Below are 24,526 nucleotides of genomic sequence, written 5' to 3'. Positions count from 1 at the left end.
TTCCTGTGATGGCCTTCTGGTTTCTGACTTGATTCCCTTCAAGTTTTATCAGCAGCTCTGAGAGAACATTTTCATTGTTCCAACTGTTTCATTCAATTTTGAATGAGCAGGACAGCACTGGCCTTTGTCCTCCTCTTCTGCGGTACATGCACATGACAAACATGCAGAAACACTGAGGCAGGACTGCGTTCCTGTAGGTGTTAGGACAGGTGCTGAAACAAACGTGGGGACAGACCAAAGCAGTGCCCCAAGGGCTGGGAACCTCAGCCCGCACCTGCCCAGGATCCCAGAGAGGATTCACGCAGAGGATGTATGAATATCTAAAGCTGGGGTGCCAAGTGGATGGAGCCAGGCTCTTCTCAGTGGTTCTGAGCAACAGGACAAGGGGCAACGGGCAGAAAGTGATTCCCAGGAAGTTCCACCTGAACACGGGGAGGAACTTGTGTACTGTGCAGTGACAGAGCCCTGGAACAGGTTGCCCAGAGAGGTCGTGGAGTCTCCTACACTGGAGAACCACCTGTACGCAATCCAGTGCAATGTGCCCCAGGATGACGAGCAGGGACGTTGGACCAGATGACCCACTGTGGTCCCTTCCAACCTTTCCCATTCTGGAATTCTCCCAGGCAGACTCCATACGCAATCGCACAGCTGTGTGTGCCTACTCTCGCTATCTCACAAACTATTTATTGCCCGGGGTCAGCTCCAGCCCCTGCGCGGCACAGAGCACCTCCCGCCGTGCCCATCCCGCTCCGCCCAGCCCTCGCATCTCCCCTCACCCCGCCACAGTCGGCGCCGCACCTGGCGGGGCGGGCCCGGGCCCGGCGCGGCGCCGCGTCCCGCGCGGTGTCATGGCGCGCCCTGCGGCCGCTTACCGACTGGCTGAGGGATCGGCCGGAGCTCTGTGTCCTGTCGGCGCGGCGGTCGCGACATGCGGCGAGGCGGTGCGAGCGGGCAAGGTCCCGGGCGCGGACCCTGCTGGCCTGAGCGCGCCCTGCTGAGGGGCTTTCTCAGCGCGGCGGAGGTCCCTGGAGTGGAAGCAGGGCGAAGTCGGGCCGCAGGTGAGGGAGGTCCCGGCCGGCGGGAAGGTGTCCGTTCATTGTGGGTGTCCGGAGACACGAGGCTGAGCCGGGGCCGCAGCTGGCGGCTCTCTCCCCCGCGAACTTGTACCCCCCTGGCACCCTTTCCGCTCCTCGCCGGGCTCCCGGGGGCTTTTGCCGGCGCCGCAGGGCGCGGGAGGCCGTGGACTTGTCACGCTGGATGAACGGGAGCGGCACTGCCGGCGGGAGCGAGGCCAGAGGAGCGGAGGCTCCGCGGAGTTCCTCGGCCTCTCCCTGCCGGTCCGGCTGGTGGCGGGGCTGCGGCTGCAGCAGTGCCGGTGCCCGGTGCCGGCCACTTCGTGTCGGCGCTCTGGAGGCTCCTCATCACGGGACTGCCTTAGACGACCTCGCAAGTGAGAGGCTGTCTGTTTAAACGTGGCAATGAGGTGAAGCTTGCGCCTGGAGCATAACCTGGGACTGAAAAGTCTGGCATGAGCTGCCCGTTCTGTATTTATCAGTTATTCGATCATAGTTGCTTGAGGGATCAGTGGAAATTAAGTCTCTTGAGGGGACTTGATTGGGTTGTTACTGACCCAGCTTTCCTGCAGGGGAACGCAGCAGCTTTTAAAATGTAACATTTGTCATGAAAAGGCGCTTCTATATTTCAGGCAGGCTAAAAATATAGCTGTGTTCATGTCATGTGCCATGTTGTTTAGAATGCTTAGAGTTTGTAGCATATTGAAAGTCTCATTTATCCTTACCTAAGCACTTACTGAATTTTGGAAAAGGACTGTGCAGAGCTAATCAACTCTGTTTCTTTATATTACGTTTTATTTGACCTTAATAATTTGTACCGTCCCAGGAATGGTAGCTGATGTGACTGACATCTGTCAGCTCTGTCTTATCCTTTCACCAAGAGCTGTGCATGCTGTTTGTGGTGGGGAGGTTTTTTGTTTGCTTTTTTGTTGTTTGGTGGTTGTTTTTTATTTAGCTTTTGTTTGTTTTGGGGAACTTTAACTAGTGTGCTGGTATAAGATGTGGGGAAGACTTGTTGAAGAAAGTTGTCTTGCAGTAGAGATAGAAAATGGTGGGATTTGTGATGATTCCTAGTCATCACTTACATGGGCCTTTCCTATTAATGGTCCTGAAAATAAATTTAAAAGCTGTCACCTTGAATTTGTGTAGTGTCTTGCAAAAAGCTATACACAAAATCAAAAGCAAATTTTATGTGCTTACAGTTATGTTACTGGCCTCAATATTCTTCATTAGTGTCCCACAGCCCACAGTTTATTTTACAAACTGCAGCATTTTTTGTCAGGGCAACTATAATCCAATATAAAGAAGTTGTTGTTTGGTGAAAGTAAGTGTCTCCAACACGTAGATTGAAGAAAGTTTCTTGTTATTTCTGTTCTTTGTGAGAGCATGATGTTAACAGCATTGCGGAACCACTGCTGTTCCTTTGTATGTGTCCTTCCAGGTACAGCTCAAAGTGGTTTTTAAATAAGCTGCCACAAATGATGTAGATCATTCAGTAGATCATTGTGGCAGAGAACAAAAGTAAATTGTGGTCAACAAAGTGGTCCAGAGATATTAGAATGAATGAATCTCACCCATTCTACAGAGTCATCCATCGCTATTATTGAAGGTGTTTCTGTGCTTGGTCTTCCTGTATTTCTAAAATTTAGAATACTTGTTTTTGCTGCATGAGCTTGAGGTTGGTAGTTGAATCACTTCTCTGCACAGCTGCAGTGGATCTGTACCTGGGCTGGTGTTAAATTGGCTGCCTCAGCTACTAATATTAGTGCAGCAACAGTAACACTGAGGGCATGGGAGCTGCAGTCCCCAGCTGGAAGCACAGATTAATATTCAGTCACTTAGGCCATGCAGACCTCTGTATTTCCTCAGCTGCACCGTCTGCATCATCTCCATGAGTTGTAGCCACAGCTGCAGCCTAGGCAGATACTGGTTTTGCTCAAGAATAGAAGGTTTTAACATGGTTAAATTCTTCTAACAGCTGCTGGATTGATTGCACAGTAGCACACCTGAAGAAAGAAGGGAAGATACCCTCTGTGAACAAAGTTGTAACCTGGGTCAAGAACTTGACGAGTCTGAAGCTTCTTAGAAATTAAGCGTGTAGCATTTCATGACTTCTCTTTGTCTTTTGTCTTGAAAGGCTTAAGAAATATTCATGGATCTAAATCCATGTTAGTAGTTACTCCTGAGAATCTGCTCCATATGGAGGCTTCTCGTTGAGATAGTATAGTTATCACAGGAAAGTAATTCCTTTATAAAAGTAAAATCTATTGCCCATTCTTTGTGATTATTCTAAGCATGTAAATGAAAACCTGAGTGGTTTCTGCAGTTTTACGTAAGAATTTATTCACTGAACTCTGCAGATATTGAACCATTTTTATTTGTTGCATTTCCCCTCAATGGGTTCTCCAGTCTGTGAAATTATTGTCTTATCTATGGGATTCTACTGTTAAAGGGGAGTGGTATATATATTTTCATTTGAATAGGTCTTGAAAGACAGAATTGTTTCAAAGCTGATACTGATTTCTGTGGTTTGTTTTTTTTTTCTCTTCCAGAAAGTGGATCATTATTGCAGTTGATGTTTGATGGGAAATATGAGGCAATATTTTCAAATTCAGCCATCTGCAGTGTTTTCAGTGTGTCTTCTGTGACGGAGGAGAACATTGACACTTTTTTGGAGAAACAGATTCTAGCATACCTGGACTGTTCTGCAGAGGCTGACAACGTGGAAAGGTGGAAATTATTGTTTATTATGTGGAAGGTTAATAGAGGCCATGTTTGATTTTTACAAAGGGCATTTTAAAAAAAATTATAATTTGTGATGTAGGGCCTTCAAAATTCGTGTACTGAGAGGAAAGCAGAAGAAAGCAGAAAACAAATTTCTTAGGTTGTTTCCCCCACTGCCTTGGGCATCTATTCACGACTATCCAGTGGAAAAAACAATGATATTGTGATATGGTTTTTTTTAAAAAATATTAGCTTTATTTACAGTGATTATGTCAGAAGCTGCTGGTGTAACAAAGCCACAAATGTGAATTCTTTTGCCATATATCATCAAACCATTTATTAACAATTTGCTCTCTGAAATGTTGCATTACATTTATGTGACTACTTGAAGTACCACATAATGTTACTGTCCAAGCAACACCTGTATTTCTAAGTCTGATTTATAGTAGGGTTGTTCTACTCTTCTTAATGTAAAATGAGTAACGTGTGACTTGTGGATGCTGTTCTTCAATTAATTATGTTCTTCCCAAGACTTCCTCTGATAGATTATCTATTAATTGTGTTGCATATGCTAACTGTTGCTTTTAATGAGTCTGAATTTACTGTTTACAGTTTGCTGTATGAATAATGGTTAGGCTGAAATCTGTCATGCTAGGGATAGTAGAAGCAGAAAACTATACATGGGTATATGTATTTATTTTAAAAGATGAAAGTGAAAAAAAAATTCGCCAGAAGAAGAACAAAAGATAAAAGAAGATAAAAGTTAAAAAAATAAATGTAAGAGAAAGGTACCGTGTTGCCAGTAAGTGTTGGTTGAGTACAAATATGTGTGTTTTGGTATGACAGACATAAACCCAAGAATTTTTGCTACAGTATCAAAGAAAAACAAATAGATGACACATCTAAAATATTGAGCTGAGATTTGTAAGTGATCTTAGTGTGTCAAAAGCGCATCTTCTAGTGTGGTACATAATATGATGTGTTCCTGTTTTCTGAGTTGGAACGTTCAGAGGTTTTTCCCATGTGTTTTTTCTGTAGGCATTTTTCTTTTCTTTTTATTTTTTTTTTTTAATTACTTTGTTGTGCTGTTACTGTTAAATATTAGCTGGAGAAATTTTTCAATATTGCTAGAATCTATCATCTTGCAATAGTTTATTCTGAATAATATGGCAAGGAAAGAAAAATCTGTCAGGACTTGAAACACACTGAATCCTGATCCAGATCATTGCTTGAAATGTGTTGCTGCCTTTTATGAGCCATTTAGCTTCTTGAAGGTAATCATAATCTAGATCATGAAACTTTTTATGTGTTCTGTCATAGTGCACTCCTATTGCAGAGAGCAAAGGAATTTTTTCCTTGCATGCTCCTACTTCAGCTCTTCAGTCTTTGAGGTTTTTCTAGTTTCTTCTGCAATTCTAGGCAGCATTAGAAGCCCTTTTGCCAGAAGATATGGAGGCAGATCTGCAATATTTAGCTTCTCTGCCCGAAATTACAGCCTGAAATTTTATTCAGAATGAAAGCGTGTAGTTTTCAAAACGTATCAGCATCTACCAGAAACATTTTTGTTTGTAGCAGTCAAGTGAATTTTTCAAGCTCCATTAATAATAATTTAAGAAGCTTTGGGTGCAGAAGTAAGTTGTAACTTTCTCTTGATAGAAAAACTTCTACTGAAGGTATTTATCTGAAAGACAGATAATTTACTATTTTAAATGGTTATAGCATTTAAATCTATACTGTGTTTATCTCCAATGACTTTATGGGTTAAAATAGATGTTACATAGCTATTTTTCCTACCTGCAGGCCCTATGTCCTGCCTTATGGAAGGAACAAATGCAACTTTTGCACCCTGACCTTGCATAGCCTATGGTGAAACTTTTTTGTCTATTTTTTTCATGTGTAAAATGTCATGTTCTTTTTCCACTGAGTGATTCAAAGGAGTGCAGCAAACCTCTTAAGTTCTAGCCCAGAAAATTCAGTAAGACATGGTTTTCTTGTGACTTTTTGTAGATGGGATAAATTAAAATATATGATTTTTTCCCCTGAATTGAAAGTTATAATTCTGGAGTGGAGATTTAAAAACTCAATGGGAGTTGTATTCAGTCAGAAACAAAAAGTTGGAGTATGTTAATATTATTCTTTTAGCACAATATAAACACAATGCAAAGTATGGTTTTTTAATATTGTTAAAAGAACTCTTAGGGAGTTCTTCTTCTGAAGCTAAAACTGAACAGCTTGAGGGCAAAACAGCTCAACATTTGGATCTAGATTGTAATTTCTTTGAATATAGCCTGTAACTTTTTCCAGTTTCAAATCCATGGTTCTGTAAGGAAAACGATTTAGCAGCGTTTGAAAATTTGCTGCAACTTTTTTCTATTGTTTTAACTGTTTGCCTCCTTCCCCTACCCCAGACATGTTTTCACTATGGCACTTTTAACCTTTACAGATTAAAAATGAAGCATTCCTTACAATAAATATATTGAATAGGAGATTTTTTCTTTTACTTTTTTCCTGCTATTGCTACTCACTTCAATGGTTAACAGTTATCTTCTACAGAAAATGTAGCTTCACAGCTGTATTTTAAATCAGGAAATTGTAGAGGATGGAGCAATAAGATCTGTGTTGCCCATGTAGAGGAGGAATGCCTTTTGTTTTTTTTTTTCCTGACCTCCATATGAAGGAGGTACATTCGTTACCTGGCCTACAGTTTCTAAAGGCTGGAAGGAAATAGTGTGAGGACACAATGAAGAAATAGATTGTTTTCAGAGAGCTTGTTGCAAAACAACTTGAAAGTCTCTTGTGTTTGGTTCCAAAACCTAAAGGAACACTAACACTGGTTTTTATTGCCTGTGTATCCTTACACTTTGTTCAACATATAAATGAATACCAAACTTTGCAAAAGAAATCCATACAATAAAGTTTGTTATGATTTCCCAACCTGAACACTGAATGGTATTGCTGGTATTTTTCTTGGCACATCTGATGGTTGGGTAACTGGTGTGCTATGTCATGAAAAATAAAAATGAAGAAATTTTTGCTGATTCTGCAGTGGCTTTCTTTGATGTACATGAATTGAAAAAATAACAATTCATTGTTTAAGTTTACTTTGACTTCTCTTCTATTAATTTCTGGCTGCACTAAAAAGAAAAGTAAAGCTCTCCAAACCAAAACCTGTAACCAAATCACATCTTAAGCATAGCGGGGCTACTGAATATTTTCTTACTCTTATTTTATTTGTAGCTTCTAGCATTATGTGCAAATCCATTATTTTTTCAAATACAAATGCACTATTATTCTTTATTTTGAATTTCAGGAAGATTTGATACAGCAATATGAATGTTAGAGTGGAGTGTATATAAGCATCTGATTTTGCATCATGGACAACAATTGTACTGGATGTGATGTAAACTGTTAAAAAAAGGCAGCAAACCCCCCATTCACATAGAGAAAGGAAGAACAAGACATGTAGATACAGACATATGTCTAAGGATAAGTACAAAATAAATTCAACTATGTAGATCACCATACTAAGGGAGACATGAACAACAGACCCTCTGTCGCCTTTCAGGCAGCAAAGAAGAGCAGTTTTCAGGTAGCCTTTGAGAGGTGAGCATCTGCAGGTCTGGGTTGTAAGTGTGAAGGGCAGTCAGGAAGACAGCATGATTTTTTTCCTTGGAAAGAAACTAGGGCATAGGCATGGGAGGTTAGCATTTGCAGGGATGAGGGTTTGCAATTGATTTTCCAATATAGAGTGCGTGATAAGGAGACTGGAAGTTGGTCATGAATCTGAAAATGGGGAGGAAAAAAAACTTGGTGATAAATTAAACTGTGGAAAAACAGTATCTCAGCCAAAGTAATGGATTTGATTATTCAGAGGTGTTCTGCATGGATAAAACTGTGCCAAGACTTCAAGCAAGTTTGCTTTCCAGATGGGTATCGGTAATGTTAAAATAATTAAATAAAATGTTATTAGTAGAAATAGTAAAAATTAAAAAAATAATGAAAATGAGTCTTTGAAAGACTGAAGTACATGTGTCAAATCATAGTGCAGAAATAGCTGATTATTTTGTATGTTACCGTTCAGAAGCTTTGGAGTATAATTTATCATGGGAGGAAAAGTAGAAAATATATGCCAGTGTGGATATTTTGTGTGGAATGGTAATAATTTAGTGTACAATAATTGTTAGTGCTTTGTGTTCTTGAGTTATTTGGAAGTTTAATAGTAATCTTGGATATGTATTCCAATAGTATTTCCTAGTAGGTAGTTACTGGCTGAATAATGACAGCTAGTAAATGTTACCTTGTCTTGCTGGACAACGACTCTTTATGCCAGTTCTTGTTCTTTAGCTTCTTTGAAGGGTATGTTCTTTTTTTACTATTTTATTTTCAATTAAGTGTTCCCCACCCCTGCTTTCTTATTGTTCTACATCTTTTGTTACATTCTTGCCCACCAGCTGCTTGTTTGTGTGTGGCTTTTCTATTTTACTTTGGTTTTTAAGGGGTTGTATAACACTTTATCCTTTGTTTCAATTGGAGGACTCTAGAATCTTTAATTTCCTGTTTAACAGGAAAAAAAAGGACTATGTTTTTCTGATTCATTTATGCTCCTTAAAATACCGGTGTTTATATCAAACCAGCACAATTAAAGTCCTAATTTTTTGTTAGTTAGGAGGCATGTTCTATATATGATAGTGCCCATATCAGCACATGACCTTAAAATGCCTTAATGACTTAGAACCTCATTGTATCATAAAACAAACCAGAAGTTTATATAAATCTTAAAAGTCTACACCTGTTAAATCAACCATTAAATTCTGAGAGCTTGTGCCCTGCCTTCTGCAGACCATATAGATTATTTGTTACGGTATGTGCATAAAGAAATAAATAATAATGTAAGATGAGCTTCATTGTGTAACTGAAGAAAATTTTACCATACCTTGTTTCAGAAGTGAAACAAAGTCTCATAATTTCATCTTTCAATAAATTACTATTATTTAAATTAAATAGTATGATTGAATGAGGTAGTATTTGCTGCAAAAGTATCTGAACCCACTTGGAGCTGGTAGTTTTGAACTGTTTCAATGTTCATTTAATTTTTTTTATCAGAGGGAATGAAAATGAACAGCTGCATAAAAACAAAAGTAAACTTGCTTTTTTGGATAATGTAGCATCTTTTATCTTAAAATGCTGAGATGTAGATGTATAATAAGAAAATGTGATAACCATGCAATAGGCAAATATTGGATTATCTGCATCCTTTGCTAATCTTGTGATCTCTGATATTTATGTACAGCCTTAAATTTTGAAACACTGTTATTAATTACAATCATAAACAAACATATTTCCAAGCCTTTCAGTTTCCTGTGTGCATTCTTGTATACTACATTCATTGTATTTTCCTCACAGGGGAGTGATTTTTTTTTTTTTTTTTTTTTAAGGCTGAGGGTTTTGAATTAGTATAAGATTTAATCAGCTCTTGTAAACTTAAGTAAAAATGTAATATGTTGCTAATTGCTGTTCTTATCTATATTGCAGGCAGAGGCTGATGTTTCTACTTGGTGTGAGCAGTTTGCAGCTCTTTGTTCAAAGCAATTGGACTGGTCCTCCTGTTCAGTTAAATCTTCAGGATTTTTTACCACCTCCATTGTTACAGAAGTTCTGTGAGGTATATTTGGATTTTGATAAGCTATCCTTTTATTGTCACTGCTTTTCACAAATAGCCATAGCCCTTAAACGTGTCAGAGAGGGCACATCTGCAAGACAAGGCGCTAGAATGAATTGCCTTAATAATCTATCCTACTGGCTGCTATTTTAAGCATCTTCAGTTTTATTAGCAGTGTCCTAAAAGTTGTTACTTTTTTCTCTACTGAAGTTATTTCTTGCTGTAAATGTTGATTTTGGATGGGGAAGTTAACTGTATTATAGGTGAGCATTTACTCAAAGGGCATTTGCAGTCAGTGAATTCTTTACGTGTTTATTTTGGTATATGTTCTTAGCTGAATCAAAGAAAGATATTTATAAATAGCTTAGAAATTTCCCCTCCTTAGGGAAAGGTAGAAGCTGCATACCTTGCAAATAGCAGAGTATTTGGCAGATATTAAGAGAGCAGTAGATTTGGATGTTCAGTATCCTGTAAGGCTTTTGAATGCCAAGTGAATTGTAGTAGTATTAATACAAAAATGCTAAAGCAAAGAGAGCTTTTGGAAGCAAAAGGATATGTAGGAGATGAAACTGAGGACTGTCATTTTTATTTATTTTAGCATCGTTTCGTGTAGGTAATAAACACCCTCACTTTTTTTAGTGACGTGTGTCGTTTCTTATGACAGTACTACAGTCCATCTTGTACATCTCCTCACCTGTGGTTCAGCACAGATTCTTGATTTTTCCTTTGGGATTAAGACTGTGGTAAAATACTGATAACTGCAGTGTCTCAGAGAAGAACATATCAGTAGTCTGCTAATGCTAAATCTACACAAGTCTGAATTTAGAATTTCACTATGAATAAAGTAAGGACCATGGGCAATGTAAATCCTGTGAACTGTGAAATGAGGGGATATTTGAGTATATGAGAAGTTTCACATAAAGCTGTTCTTGCCTTATTGTAGCGTGTTTTCCATAATTCATGAAGTCCTGCCTTAGGTTCATTTGCAGGCTTGTATTTCTAAATAACTAATTCAGATACAGCATTGCTCATATTTTTTTAAAGATGTTTATCAATTTGGTTTGTCTTTTAGAGATGACATGGTGTATATATAGACTTATTTTTCACTTGATTTTTGATTCTAGAAATTCAAATCTTATCTTCTGATGACTGAATGAGTAACAGTGGAAACCAAGTGTACTAAACCTTCTAGGGTGTGAAATGAGTTAGCAGAAATTTTGCAGTGTGCTACCTCTGAGGGGAAACGGAGTTCAATTTGCCTTTATATATGGTAATAATAATAAAACCTAATTTCATGCATTCTCCTTATAATTTGTTTATAATATTTAATATTATAATATTTAAATATTCTTATAATTTGTGGTTTCTGTTTACTGAAGAACTCAATATTCTGTGTTAGTGTGTGTGCACAGGCTACAGTCTAACACAGAGGCTGCAGCCCAAGATAATACTCATAGGACTGATGTGGCTGACAGAGCTCAAAGACCTCTAAAACTCAGTGTTCATAATTTCTGTTAAGCGCTTCACAGAATCATAGAATGGTTGGGATTGGAAGGGACCTTAAAGATCATCCAGTTCCAACCCTGCTCCCGTGGGCAGGGACACCTTCCACTAGACCAGGTTGCTCAAAGCCCCATCCAACCTGGCCTTGAACACTTCCAGGAGTGGGGCATCCACAGCTTCTCTGAGCAACCTGTTCCATGGTTTTGCCACTCTCACAGTGAAGAATTTCTTGCTAATATCTAATCTAAACCTACTCTCAGTTTGAAGTCATTCCCCCTTGTCCTGTCACTACATGCCCTTGTAAAAAGGCCCTCTCTGTCTTTCTTGTAGGCTCCCTTCAGGTACTGGAGGACTGCAATTAGGTCACCCCAAAGTCTTTTTCCAGGCAATTTTATTTATTATCTGTCTTAGTGGAAGAATGAGATACCAATTCTCTGTTGAATAAAGGAGTACCTGATCTCCTGTTTAGTTTCCCTTATGCTTCTGCTGTGGCTGTGAATGCAATGTATTGAAAAATGTTTGCTTATGCAGTGGTGGTATTACAAAAACTAAATTGGCTAGAGATTATAGAGGAAAGCAGACTGGAACATACTTTTATTCCTAATGAGTACTGCATCAGACTTAGATATTGCTTCAAGGTTTAGTTATTTATGCATTCAGGCAGAAGTTTACCTTTATTTATAATACTGCTATCTGTATTATCTTCTTCTGACACTTCAGTGTTTTTTTTTCCCAGGAGCACTAAGTACTTATGTGCTACAATATAATATCATAGAGTCTCTTCTTTATTAAATGTCTTAATTCAAAGGCTTTTGAATTATGTTTTATCTTTATGTACTTACTTTTCGTTCCAAGGATTCTTAGTATATAAACACTGTAAAAATGAACATCTCAATAAACTGACATTTTTGTGTTTCCATTAATCCAGCTTTCCTCTCTTGCATAGACAGATATTTAGAAAACATGGGTTAAAAATAGAACTGGAACTTTGTCCATCTGTTGTAAGCTTCCATATCTGTCATCAAGACTGATACAATCCATTTTTAAACAGACGTTCCATTTTTCAGGTTTTCAAACTAAAATGATCTTTTCCCACATCAAGGTTAAAAAATTAGGTCTTCATGTTTCTTTTAGCTTGCTCTAAGTAATGTCACTAATTTCAACCCTACAATGCCTCATTTATTTCAGGAATATTTAAAAAACTGTTATTCTTATTTTCAGAACACTTTATTGGATTAGTCTTAGTTTCATTTCTGCTCCCAGATAACTTTTTTTCTTATGAGTAAAGTAAGACAGCATGAGACTATAATTAATTTCAGTGAAGAACAAATAAAATAGCCTCTCTTAGATGAGTTGTTGGTAGGGACCTCTTGGATGTCTTCCATGAACAATATTCATGAGTATGCCTATTTTATTTCCCTTTCCTCAAATTGATTTCAACCTTCTCTTGAAATTACAATTACAGTCATGTGCTCTATTAGAATTCCATTTTATGTCCTGCAGGGCTGGCTTGTGATTTTTGGAGTCCACGCATAGAAGTGCATGGACTTTCATTTCAGTTTTCTGTAATAAGTGTGAGACTTTACCACACCAGTTAATAGTCTGACTGGTAGTCTGTGCTGACAGGCTTTTAATGAGTGAATCGTGTTCAAGGAAGATTTTAAAAGTACTGAATTTCAGTTAAAATGGTTTATTATTTCTGGCCCTAACCTTGCTGGGGTTAGATTAAAACTTTATTAATGAGCTAAGTGCTTATAATAAGTGGCTTATAGTAAAGGGCTCCTTGTGTCTTAAAAGAACTGTCACTGTCTCCTACCTTAAGTTTCAGAGCTTCTGCATATTAGCTCATAGAGTTGAGTTTAGTATTTTCAGTAGATGAATTGGACAAAACTGTGTAGTGGTAGTACTAATTAAGACCACTGATGACTGTAAGAATGTTGTGAGGACAAGCTGCTTTGTTTGTTGTCTGATTTCATATTTACAAGTACAATATATCTGGTAACAGTGAGAAGCTACATCTGGAAGAAGATCTCAATGTGTTAATTGGTAATACATGTAAATAACTGGTAGGAATCCCCCAAATACATATATCAACCACTCCTGATGGACTTTTTGTACCTTCCAGTCTGATCCCAAAGAAATACTGTGTTGTTTGAATACCAGGGATCAGTAAGATGTAGGCTTTGAAGATTTTGCAGATTTCTCCCTCTTGTGAGGAATGTAAGATTGGATGATAAAGGCTAAATATGGAGGCTAAAGTAGGCAACAGTCTTGACCTACTATGAATCTTATCCCTTGCTATGAATATAGAAAAGAAGGGAAATTCCTAATATCGTCACTTGGAAAATACTCTCTTAAACATGGAGCAAAGTCACCCTTATAGGGAATATGTATCTAGAGTGAGTTGGGCTTCATTTGTATTATTCAGTCAAGAAGTGGTTGAACAGGACCACTTGCAGGTCCAACAGAAACTAGATGACCACATCAGAGATTTCTCTGCATGCATTCATAAAGTAATTATCTAGTATATGTTTCTGTGCTCTAAGAAAATTATTCCTGAATAAAATAATTATATGTTTTGGTGGCAAGTTTGATGAAGAATGGAAAAACTCAACAATCTAACCCAGATTTACTAGGTCAGGAATATCATATTAGGAAGTCTTGTGCTGTGGAGATATGTGAAATTTTTGAGCTACGCAGTAGCTTCAACTCACTGAACATTTATCTGTTTAAACACAACAACACAAGCTCAAAATTTTGTTTTACTCTTGACCAATGTTATAGAGATTTTTGTGGACTTGGATTCTTAACTATTCAGTCTTTGGAGCTGTAGAACCTTAAGTGTCTACCTCTTACTTGTAGCTGTTCTCTCATCTTAAAGACCACCTCAGGACAGTGAATTCCACATTGATAATGCTGTCTTGGAGCATAAGATAGAAGGATGAATGTTAGTTTAGACTTTTTCAGCTAAAGGTAAAGGATATCTGCTTTTCTGTAAGGGATTTGTTTCATGGAAAAGAAATGGATTTATTAAAATAGAAGATAGCAGTTCTTTGGCTCTGAAACTTGTTGGCTTATTGTCAATGCTGTGACATGTCATCATCTTTCCCTTCTCTCTCCCTCATTACATTCTTTGTAATGTTACATTAGCAGGACTGGGTTTTGCAGTGAAAGGACTTGAAATGTGAATTTGAGATTAATTTGTTGCTACAGTGCTTAGACAAGTATAGATAACTATGGCATTGCAAGGCTGTTTTTGAAAATGGTTGTATAACAAAGTTTTTATCTTCTTTGCTTTCCCACTGAGTATTTTAAGTGTGGTCTGCTTTGATTATAGAATCAAAAAGGTGCAGATGGGAAAAAAGTTACATTAAACTGAAAATTGTTTTATGTCCTACTACGTGTGTGTGTGTATTTGAAAAATTAGTCTTTAGAAGTGCTGAATGATGACTTTCCTCTCTCGAAATCAGAGATGTTAATAAGGCTGTTCCTTTGTAAATCACTAGAGGTGGGACAGATCTAGTATACTTCCACTTGCCAGTTTCTTTCCCTTATTCTCAAGTGGTTTGTCAGACTGTTGTAGATTTTTGTTTTCCACAGCGGGATTGAAATGACTGCAGTGATGTTCTGCAAGAGTTCCCCTTTGACTAAATAAAGCCCCAAGTAATTGTCTGCAAAGTAGAAGTATTTTCAATGTTAATACAAACTGAAAAAAACTTAGCAAATCAGGATAAACTTAAAGATTACTCTGTTATTAAAAAAAAGTGAACTAGGGGAATCATGTGGCTTAACAACTTTTGTCTTCAATGTAATCTGTTGATAAAGGTATTGGAAAGAGTTTCATGTAACTTAAGAATCACATTATTTGTTTAGTTTAAAAAGCTGAAATGTGATTCAATTAACTTTTATCCTGGTTGAGTGGACTGATTAAGAATCTTTCTCAAGCCAGTGACTTCAATGCAAGTTGTCTTTTAACCTCTCCTGCTCTTTCCCTTCCATTCCCTTTTCCTGCACCTTTCATACCACCTGAAAACAAAAACACTACTTTTTTAGTTTGCCAGGGAAACCTGCCATATGAGAACCAGGAATAAACTGATGAACGGACATCTCCCTGAACCTGAAGATAAACTGCTCGAATGCTTTGATTGCATTAAAAGGGAGAGAAGAATAGGTGACTGTCAGATGACAATCACCACTGAGAGACAGACTCCCTGGAGAGCTACCTCAAGCCCATTAAGTAAAAGAATTACTGTAGAGTACGTCATACAGGAACACATTGCAAGCAGGGAAAGGTTTTTATTTGTTGGACAAAGAGAAGAACTGCTGTAATATTGCTGCTCTGATGCCACTCTAACAGGAAGCTCTGTCTGGGGAAAGAAGACGATAACACATATTGACATCACTGCAGGAATATCTAGTGTATTTGAGTGCTGTAGGATTAATTTAATTATAAAATTATTTTATTTCTGTGGTTGCAAATTGAATGGCGTGGATTTACTGGAAGCTTTTCTCCTTTGATCGTGGGAAGGATTATATTACTGGAATGTGTTTGGGGATAGTTGGCAAACGACATATGCATTTCAGGTGGGAGGAAGTCAGTATCTTTCAGATCATGTTGATGTGGTGTACTAGGACAGCAAGAAACAACACAGAATTCACCAGGACTTGGTAAAAGATTGAGACTCCAAGAGACAATGAGGGTTTTTTAAAATGTTTTGAGCAGACTTTTTCCTTAAATATGTGAATAGTTATTTTTCCTAATTCTATATTACATTATTTGTTTATAAACTTAAGTTTCCTCAAACTTGTCCTATTTTTTTTCCTCTTCTTTCAGCCCAAAGTGCTGCATGCAACTATTCTGAAGATGCTGGTTCTAGATGGTGAATCAGTCTATACCTTGACTTCTCATCCCATTTTGCTGCTTATAGCCAGGATAATCCTTGTGAATTTAAGACACAAACTTGCATCTCTCCAGGTAAGAAATATGTGACTAATGACTATGGCTACTTGCTCCTCATTAATTAGTTCTCTCATTCTTTTCTTCATACCTCATTGAGTCAGTATAACTTCCATTCCTTTGCCTGTAACTCTGAGGTTTTTCGTCTAAGAAACGGTTTGGACAAAGTGATTGCAATTAATCACAAGTATCTTTTTCTTAATGATAAACTATTTAGTCACTGTCTTCCCCAAAAGAGAAGAAAGGTACCTTCATTAGCTGGAAAAATTAGAGAATTTAATAGAAAGCAACTTTCTTAAGACACGTACTTTGCGATCTTATTTGACAGGAGGCGAATGCCCTATAGCGCAGCCTGCGTATACTCCGTCCTTTTTAACAAGCTTTGGGGTACTATGAGTCATTACCTTATGAATTTTAAGTCATGAGTTCTCTATGGAAAAGAGGTCCTCTCTTTTGTTTGTCATTGTCCTCTACCTCTTCTGCAGGCATCCATGCAAAGGCTACCTTAAACCTCTGTTGTGCATGCACATTAAAAACAGGAAGATATGATGAAGTGCCTCTGAGAGGGCTTTTGTCTCTGCCTCCTTTTTAATTCAGCAGCAGGCTGATTGGTAGCAGGATTCTATGGAACTGAGGGACTTTTAACAGCAACAACTTCTATTTGTTGAATTCCATTTGAACAGAATTTGGCTAGAGATCAAAATGCCAAATGGTCCCTCTTTATGCTCGGCTGACAACATCCATTCCCAGCTGGGTCTTTGTATGAGTGATGAATTAAACTGTGTGGGAGATGTTGGCTGTACTGCATTTCTGGAAGCCAAGTTCTTCCATCGTTTTCCCTGTTATTCACAGATGAGTGCTGTTGAATTTCAGCAAATGGGTCAGTCAGGGAAACAGAAAATGTACCTGGTATAGAGAATTCCCTTGCTGCCTCTGCTAAGAATGACATAATGGGGGGCTTTATTCTATACAGTTGAGGTTCAATTACTTGTGGCTACATCAAGTTTGGATAGTAGTTCAAAGGCAACAACTGATAAAAACTACTTTCATCAACAGGTCACTGTAGCAAGTAAAGCTTGCCATTCTTCATTTCAAAGGTTGATTCAAAGGTAGCCTCTTAATAGTTTTTTTCCTTTAATATTAGTGTTAATAAATTGAAACCAGGATAAAATATGTTATCCAAAGCATTAATAAAGCCCTGTGTTATTTTAAAATGCTATTGTAGATGGAAGATTAAATGCTTAAAAATAATCTGAAAATTCTCAACTTGGCTACCAAAAAACATTGCTGATAGAACATTGTACAGAGGTCAGCTGGCTTATCTGAAACTTTATAAATATATTCTCACTGATTCTAGCATTCCTGAGTGCTAAGTATAAAGCCTCAGGAAATTGTATCATTAAGCTGGATACTCAGTTTTGTGGGAAAATTAATACTTCATTATATAAAGCTAAACTCAAGTAATATGAATCTTCTAACTTAAATTGCCTTTAGGTTTCTAAACACGTGATGAAATGTTGAGATTTGACCTTTTTCACAAAGTCTCTCCGTGTGCTTTTACTCTGTCCAGCTTGATATCAAAAGTCATCTTTCATTGCTTTCTGAAATAGATGCTATTATTCTTTTTGATTGTTCCTTTCTAGTGACATTAAAGTTAGCTACATGTAACTGGTTTAGATGTTTGTGCTTGAATACTGTACAGCCCTTTGGTTGGTCTGATATAAGCATACCTGTATAAAAAGTTCAGAAGATGGGTGCCTCTAAAGCAATCAAACATCTGTTTCGTAGAAAATGATGGGTGTGCTAACAACAGCAGAATAAATAGTAATCATTAAAGCCTTTGTAGAAGTGTGCTCTACCTTCACATATTATAATCGTAAATATAGTTTCGAGACTAGAATATTAAAATTAACTTTTCTATGCCTTTTCACCTGTTGCAACTAGAGAGAGGGATAAGAGGCTCTGGGGAACTTATGCTTTGTCTACATAGCTTTCTAAAATCAGGTATTTCCTGAGTTGTGATTCAGCTCTGCCTGCTATAGAATGATTACTTAGTTCAGTAAGGTATTTGCCCTTCTGAAGTTCCACATAAAAACATTAGTACTTTTGGCTGTGATTGTAAGGTGTTCTCATGAGCAATTCTGGTCCTATTCTGACTTTCTTGGTCTCCTTTATGCCCCCACCTGAAGAAATAAAAAAATGTTAAACAGAACACAGAGGGGAAACTGGATGATCAGAAATACTGAATGGTTTACCTACAAACAGTAACTAAATAGTTTAGGATTCTTCAGGCCAGAAAGATTGCTGAAGAGTGAGATCATGGCTGTCTATTAAAATGCATCTATGTGACACAAAAGAAGATAAGTGAGAAACAGCTGGGTTTTGGGGTTTAGTTTTATTTTGGTCATCTTCTGTTGCAGGAATTAGGAGGTATGAAATCAAAGTAGCAAGTGGCTGCTCCAAAATAACTGCACACAAGTATTTCTTTTATCTGCTGTTCACAGTGTTTCTTACCAGGTGGTGGTACTAAAGATTTGCAGGGTTCAAAAAGCAGTTAGAGAAATTAACAGAGGGGAAAACCCATCAAACTCTGGCAGTACTGTAGAGCTGCCTGCATAAGTTCATCTTTATGCTATGTCAGTGCTCGTTTTTTATATAAAAAAGCTATTTTGGACAGTTTCATATTTTTTAGAAACTAGACTTGAATAGACTGCAAAATCTGTATCTTAAAGCCACTTTTTCCTTTTTTTTTTTTTTAACGATCTATACTAGTTTTTGACTTGAAATATCTGTTTTTTCTTTCAGACCTTATCTTGGTGGACTCTAAGATGTGTGAATATTCACCAGCAGTTGTTAGAGGAGAGATCACCTGAGCTATTTACTCTTGCCCAGACCTGTATAAAACAAGGTATATTTCTAATTAGTTCGTTTGTTGGCTTGCAGCATCACTTTTAAGATATCACAGGTGAGGGGAGTTTGTAGGCCTAACTCTCACAACCTGATGCTTATCAGACACATATCACTGCAATGAGTAGAGAGGGAATAGGATTGATTTAAATTGACATGGATTTTTATGGCCCATACTATTTTTCAGCCTCTAAGATGAAAATAAGACTATGCAATTGTAGACAAAGGTTTTCTTCCTCTGTGTTTAGCACCATCAACTTATCACAAGGTCACTTAAAGCCATTCTGTACAGGTTTCATTTCTTATTTAATTGAGCTTCTTGGAGTTTAGAAAGGAACTGTTCTTTCATATCTTCACGGTGGTGATAAACTTCCTTTTTTCTATTTTCTCTACACCCACTTAAGTTTTGAGATTTGTTACCTTCCTGAATTATATGTAGAGAAAATAGACAACACTAAAACTTAATTGTGTCATATATATATATATATATAATATTGATTGTGTATTGATATATATTGAATTATGCAGTGTATATATATGTTAAGATACACAAGTCCAAGGGACCTGACAAGATTCTCCACCACTTCTCTCAGGACCTGTGGATGTAAGTGGATAGAAGCCACTATCCATCATATTTGAGAAGTTGTGACAGTCTGGTGAAGTTCCCACTGATTGGAAAAGGGAAATATAACTCTCAGTTTTAAAAAAGGAAATAAGGAAGTCCAGGGAACTACAGACTGGTCAGTCTCATCTCTGTGCCAGGCAGGATCACAGAGCAGATCCTCCTGGAAACTAAACTAAGACACATGGAAAATAAGGAGGTGATTGGTGACAACCAATGTCGCTTCTTCACTAAGAGCAAATCATGCCTGACAAGTTTGGTGGCCTTCTGGGATGGGGTTACGGTGGTAGTGGATGAGGGAAGAACAACTGACATCACCTGCCTGGACTTGTGCCAAGCATTTGAATTGTTGTGCACAACAGCCTTGTCTCTAAACTGAAGAGGTGTGGATTTGATGGGTGGACAGCTTGGTGGATTAGGAATTGACTGGATGGTCACACTCAGAGCTGGGGTCAAGGCCTCAATTTCCAACTGGAGACCAGTCATGAGTCCTCAGGTCAATATTGGGACTGGGGCTGCTTAACATCTCTGTCAGCGACAGGGACAGTGGGATCAGGGACACCCTCAGCAAGTTTGCCAGCAACACCAAGCTATGTGGTATGGTTGACTTGCTGGAGAGAAGGGGTGCCATCCAGAGGGATGCTACAGCAACTGGTAAAAATGGAAAAAAGAGACAAATTTTTATGTACGTTTGTCCCTCACAGGTAGTTAAATAAAAATTTGTCTTTTGATTCGCAAACCTGAAATTTGCAACCGGTTAAATTTAAGAAGTTTTCCATTGCATTTAGAGATGAGTTATCATGTATGTTTTACTTTGAAAAAGGAGGCTGATGTCTTAACTCTCCCCTCTCTTACCACATCTTAATAGAGCTTTTTTGATCTGAACTATATGTAGATTCAGGCCATGCGAATTATATGTGAAATATGAAGTGGGTTTTGGTCCTTGAAGAATTTCCAAATAAGCAACAAGGATGTTAGTAGAGTAGTGAAATTGAGCAGAGGATTTTATTGGGTCTTCTACAGTGAAGAAACAACTGACCTAATGCTTTGACTAGATGTTAAAAGGATTGGAAGGTTTTTGTTGCAGTTGAAGTAAAAGTCTTCTTAGCCTGTCACTTTAAAATTTTGTTATTTTATTTAGTTTGATGGTAAAAGCTAAGCTTCTTGATACAAAATTGTTGTTGCTTAGTTTTAATGTGGTAAGGCTTAAATATTTATGTGTTAGGTCGTATAGTACTTCTAGAATGGATATACTCCAAATACCAAAAAATTTCTGTACATTTTATATTATTCAGTAAGTGGTGCTGGTGTGCTTTATTCAGATAAAGAAAACTAAGGAGATAAGTTTATAATATTTTTTTAAAGAGCTTAAAAAGTGTCAATAGCTTTCTGCTCATTTCTAGGTACTTTGTTGTGCCGAGTATGTGTTCTGTAGGTGTCCCGCATCAAAGATACTTAGATACCAGTGGTTTTGCAGTTCTATTCCAGTACCCCAATTCTTGTTTGACAGAACAGTTTTACTGTGTTAACTTTGGAGAATGCAGAGCACGTGAAAACACTTTTGGGTTCTGTTAAGTGGATGAAAAGTCTAACAGAGAAATCTGTAACACACTTCTGTGACTGTTATTTCTTCTTTGAAATACCTAAATAATTGGAACAAAACTGAAAGAGGAGTAATCAAAGAATTAATTAAAATTCACAGTCTAGATGATACTGGGTAGAGATACCATAGTTTGTACAGCCCTGATCCTTGTAGAGGATGCTGCTGCATGTGCACAAATATTAGATAACTACCAAGATGTCCACTAACAGTGACCTGTTTTGAGATTCTTGGATATGGTTTTCAGAGAAAATGTTGTAAAATACACCTAAATCTGTAGGGAGTTTCTTTTGGGCAATTTTTGCTGCCTGCTGCCTCTGACAGTTTATTTTCTAATTGAAGCCATCTGGTGTTTCAAACAAGTACCTTCATATTCCATAGAAAAAATACTTAATAAACCTTCTAAACAGTCTTTGATTAGGCCATGAATAACCCACTTGCTTGTTCTGCATTGGCTTCTCAAGAAAACTTTGTCTTAATTGCTAGAGAAAAAGACCTTCAAATTTAGGAGAAATTATCTTTCCTATTTAAAATACATTTTTCCCAAGGGTGAGGTCAATATCATCACCTGAAGAGAAGACAAATGTAATGATTCCCTGCTGTTCTGAAGCAGCTGTTATGCAAACCCAATGGGACTCAGCGCAGTTTCCCATCCATTTGGCCACATGCCACACACGGTATGGGGTGCCAGAAGGATGTCTTAAGTTTGGGACATGAGTGCTTCTGTGCTGCTACCTCAATACTAGTCATGATGTGAAGCTTTTCCCCAAGGTCCTTGAAGTCTCAAATGCCTAAACTTATCAAGCATCGTAAGTAAATTGTACCTAAATAACTAGCGGTAAGACTACTTCCCAATGTATCACTTGAGTTCATTGTAGCACTTGTATATGGCTTTAGCACAAGTAATTTTGTATTTATATCACTGGAACTGGTTAGCTATGGAAAATCAAATAGTACTGTATGATTATAGACTATAACCTGACTTTTTTCTTTGAAATAAAATCAACATAATTCAATTTGAAAGTTGCATTTTTATGTTTCCACATGTACCTGCATGTACACATTGACTATCTTGTAGGTTTTCTTGCACTGACAACAGCCCTTCAGGACTTCATGGCTCAAACCATGCTGAAGAGTCAGTGCAAATGTGTTTGCATTTGTTTAAAACCCTCAGTGCATCTTCGTGTGCTTCTAATAATACCTCATTGAAAACTCCTCTTTCTTTTTTTCCTCATGTAAATAGGATTTTTGTCCTTTGGGAAACCATCAGTGTCATTGTATATGCATAGAGTGTGAAAAGCATGTAAAAATGGCAGATAACCCAAGTTATTTACTGATTTTTTTTTTTCACTCTTTTTGTACAAAACCCAAAGATTCGTTAGACAGGTGGATATTTTATAGACCTGTGGGCGTTTTTATCTTTCTAAAAAATATATATATTTAATGATAAATATGGACAAAAGCATTAAAATCTCAGATTGCTTTCTAATGAAGAGTACACGTTACTTAAATGTGAGGTTAACTTTCGACTAACTTCTTCAGTATTGAGATAATGTGTTTGAAACAGGCTTTGTGGTAAAAGTGATAAAATTGCACATACTTTGTTTTAAAATAGTTGTAATCTCTTGTGGGTTTTCTAAGGATTAAGTTGTAACCTGCTGCATTCCTTATCTTGCTTTAGTTGAAAACCATTGGAGTAATATTTTTAAATTACTAATTTGTGTTCTTTAAATGGAATCTTTAAATCCAGTCTTTGAGAAAGTTGTTACTAGTCAGGATTTATCCATGCCAACTCTTATTTGCTGAATTTAAAAAGCTGTGTAAAAACTGTGTTCAGACTTAATGGCTTTTTATATTAATTGAAAGATTTTGAGGATGAACAAGTACTAAAAAGTCTAGGGGTTTAAACAATACAATCTCTTCAGTCTAGAGCTGACTGTCAATCTCTAAATTCAAAAGTCAGAAACAAATGTTTAAAAAATCCTTGATAAAATTATTTTTTCATATTGTAAGACATTTTGCTAGCATTAATAAAGCTTGTTTGAAAAATTAAGCATCCATTAAGTAACACAGCATCAATGTTAGAATTGGATACCAGTCTTTTTAAGTACTGTGATGCTGTTAGCTTTTATGGAATTCTTATCTAAATATTTTCACAAAATACGGAAATAAAGCACAAATCAAAAAACCCACTTCCATATGAGAATAATTGACATGAATTTTTTTCAACTTAATGGTCTGTGTTGTACTACGTGGGAATATTCCCTTGTCACTTACTATATTTTGATAGAACTTAAATAGACTAGAAATAGAAGTGCTTTTATTCTGGATGAAAAAATGTCATCTTTCCTAAAGACTTCACATCAGTTTACAAAGGTATTTTCTCCCATTCAGATGGAAAACATGAACTTTAACACTCAGTAAATCAGTAATTATTAAAAAAAAACCAAAAAAAACCTCCACACACAAACAAAAACAACCAAACAGAAAATGTGTAGAGTCCTAAGTCCCCTTTCAATGCTCAGTCTTCTGTTCAAACTTTCACATTTGAAGCCTACTGCTTAAGGAGGTGGGTATTACCTCAGTATTTTGTATTCTGAGTTCCTATGTTCTTTAGCAGGTCCAATACAATTATAGTTGCTTATTTTCTGCAGAAGTGGTATTTACAATTTAGCTTTGCTGTAAAATATAAGCAAAGACTGAACTTTTCGTTGTTCTGGTAGTAATCCTTAGATGATAAAACTTGAAAAATGCTTTAAACCATACATATCTTTTACACACTGTCAGTGAATTTTTAAATGTGTGAAGATGTAAAAATCAACAGACTTTCTCTCATGATATTTTAAATGTATTTTTAAAATATCATTCTTCTAGACTGCATCCTGATCTCTTCTTTTTCTTAACTTGCAGTGACAGAAGCAGAAGCTTTGTTCACAAGTGGTGAAAGCTGGCACTTGGCAGTTCAGTTCCATCTTGAGTGTGCCTATACATTTTTGTTTTACTATGAGTATAAAAAAGCTAAACAATGTTTCAATATGGCTAAAGACATAACAAAACTGCAGATTAACCTCACAGGTAAGTTTTGCTTGTACAGTCTGGATGGTTACTATGAGGATGGTTGGTTGGGCCAAACTAACCTATGGCTTGTTGTTGGATTTTTTACATATCCAAGTGAAAAAGTAACTGCATTTTGAAAAAGCATGATGTTTATCAGGAAGGTCTTATTTGTATTCTAAGAATTAGCATTGCTTGGAAGAGAAATATGACATCTAGTTACAATATCATCCCTAAATGGGTGTCTGAGCAGTTGAGTTATCATGATCCTTCCTTCTAGTGTTCCATGTCAAATTCTAAGTCTAGTTGTCTCTGTTGGTGTCATGATGAATATTTTTTGTTCTCTTTGTTTGGAGAAGTCTTCCAGGACTGTTGTTATTGCAGGAAATAATCAAAGAAATCAGATTTCCAATGAACAGAAATCACA

The 24,526-nt window shown here is 37.2% G+C and overlaps 1 protein-coding gene across 1 annotated transcript in view; it reads left to right on the top strand.

Moving 5' to 3' along the window:
* The first annotated feature begins 2,740 nt into the window (after nt 1–2,740).
* TTC27 (tetratricopeptide repeat domain 27) overlaps nt 2,741–24,526 on the top strand; it is a 124,357-nt gene continuing 102,571 nt past the window's right edge. Inside the window, exons 1-7 of the mRNA XM_018085372.2 lie at nt 2,741–2,751; nt 3,052–3,143; nt 3,626–3,803; nt 9,330–9,459; nt 15,794–15,934; nt 18,722–18,824; nt 23,956–24,120. Coding sequence (XP_017940861.2) covers nt 2,741–2,751; nt 3,052–3,143; nt 3,626–3,803; nt 9,330–9,459; nt 15,794–15,934; nt 18,722–18,824; nt 23,956–24,120 — 820 coding nt within the window. The remainder of the gene's footprint in view (nt 2,752–3,051; nt 3,144–3,625; nt 3,804–9,329; nt 9,460–15,793; nt 15,935–18,721; nt 18,825–23,955; nt 24,121–24,526) is intronic.

Source organism: Manacus vitellinus, unplaced genomic scaffold (genome assembly GCF_001715985.3).
Source record: "Manacus vitellinus isolate BGI_N305 unplaced genomic scaffold, ASM171598v3 scaffold_8_pilon, whole genome shotgun sequence".
NCBI lineage: Eukaryota > Metazoa > Chordata > Aves > Passeriformes > Pipridae > Manacus > Manacus vitellinus.
This window is presented reverse-complemented; position numbering and strand designations above follow the sequence as displayed.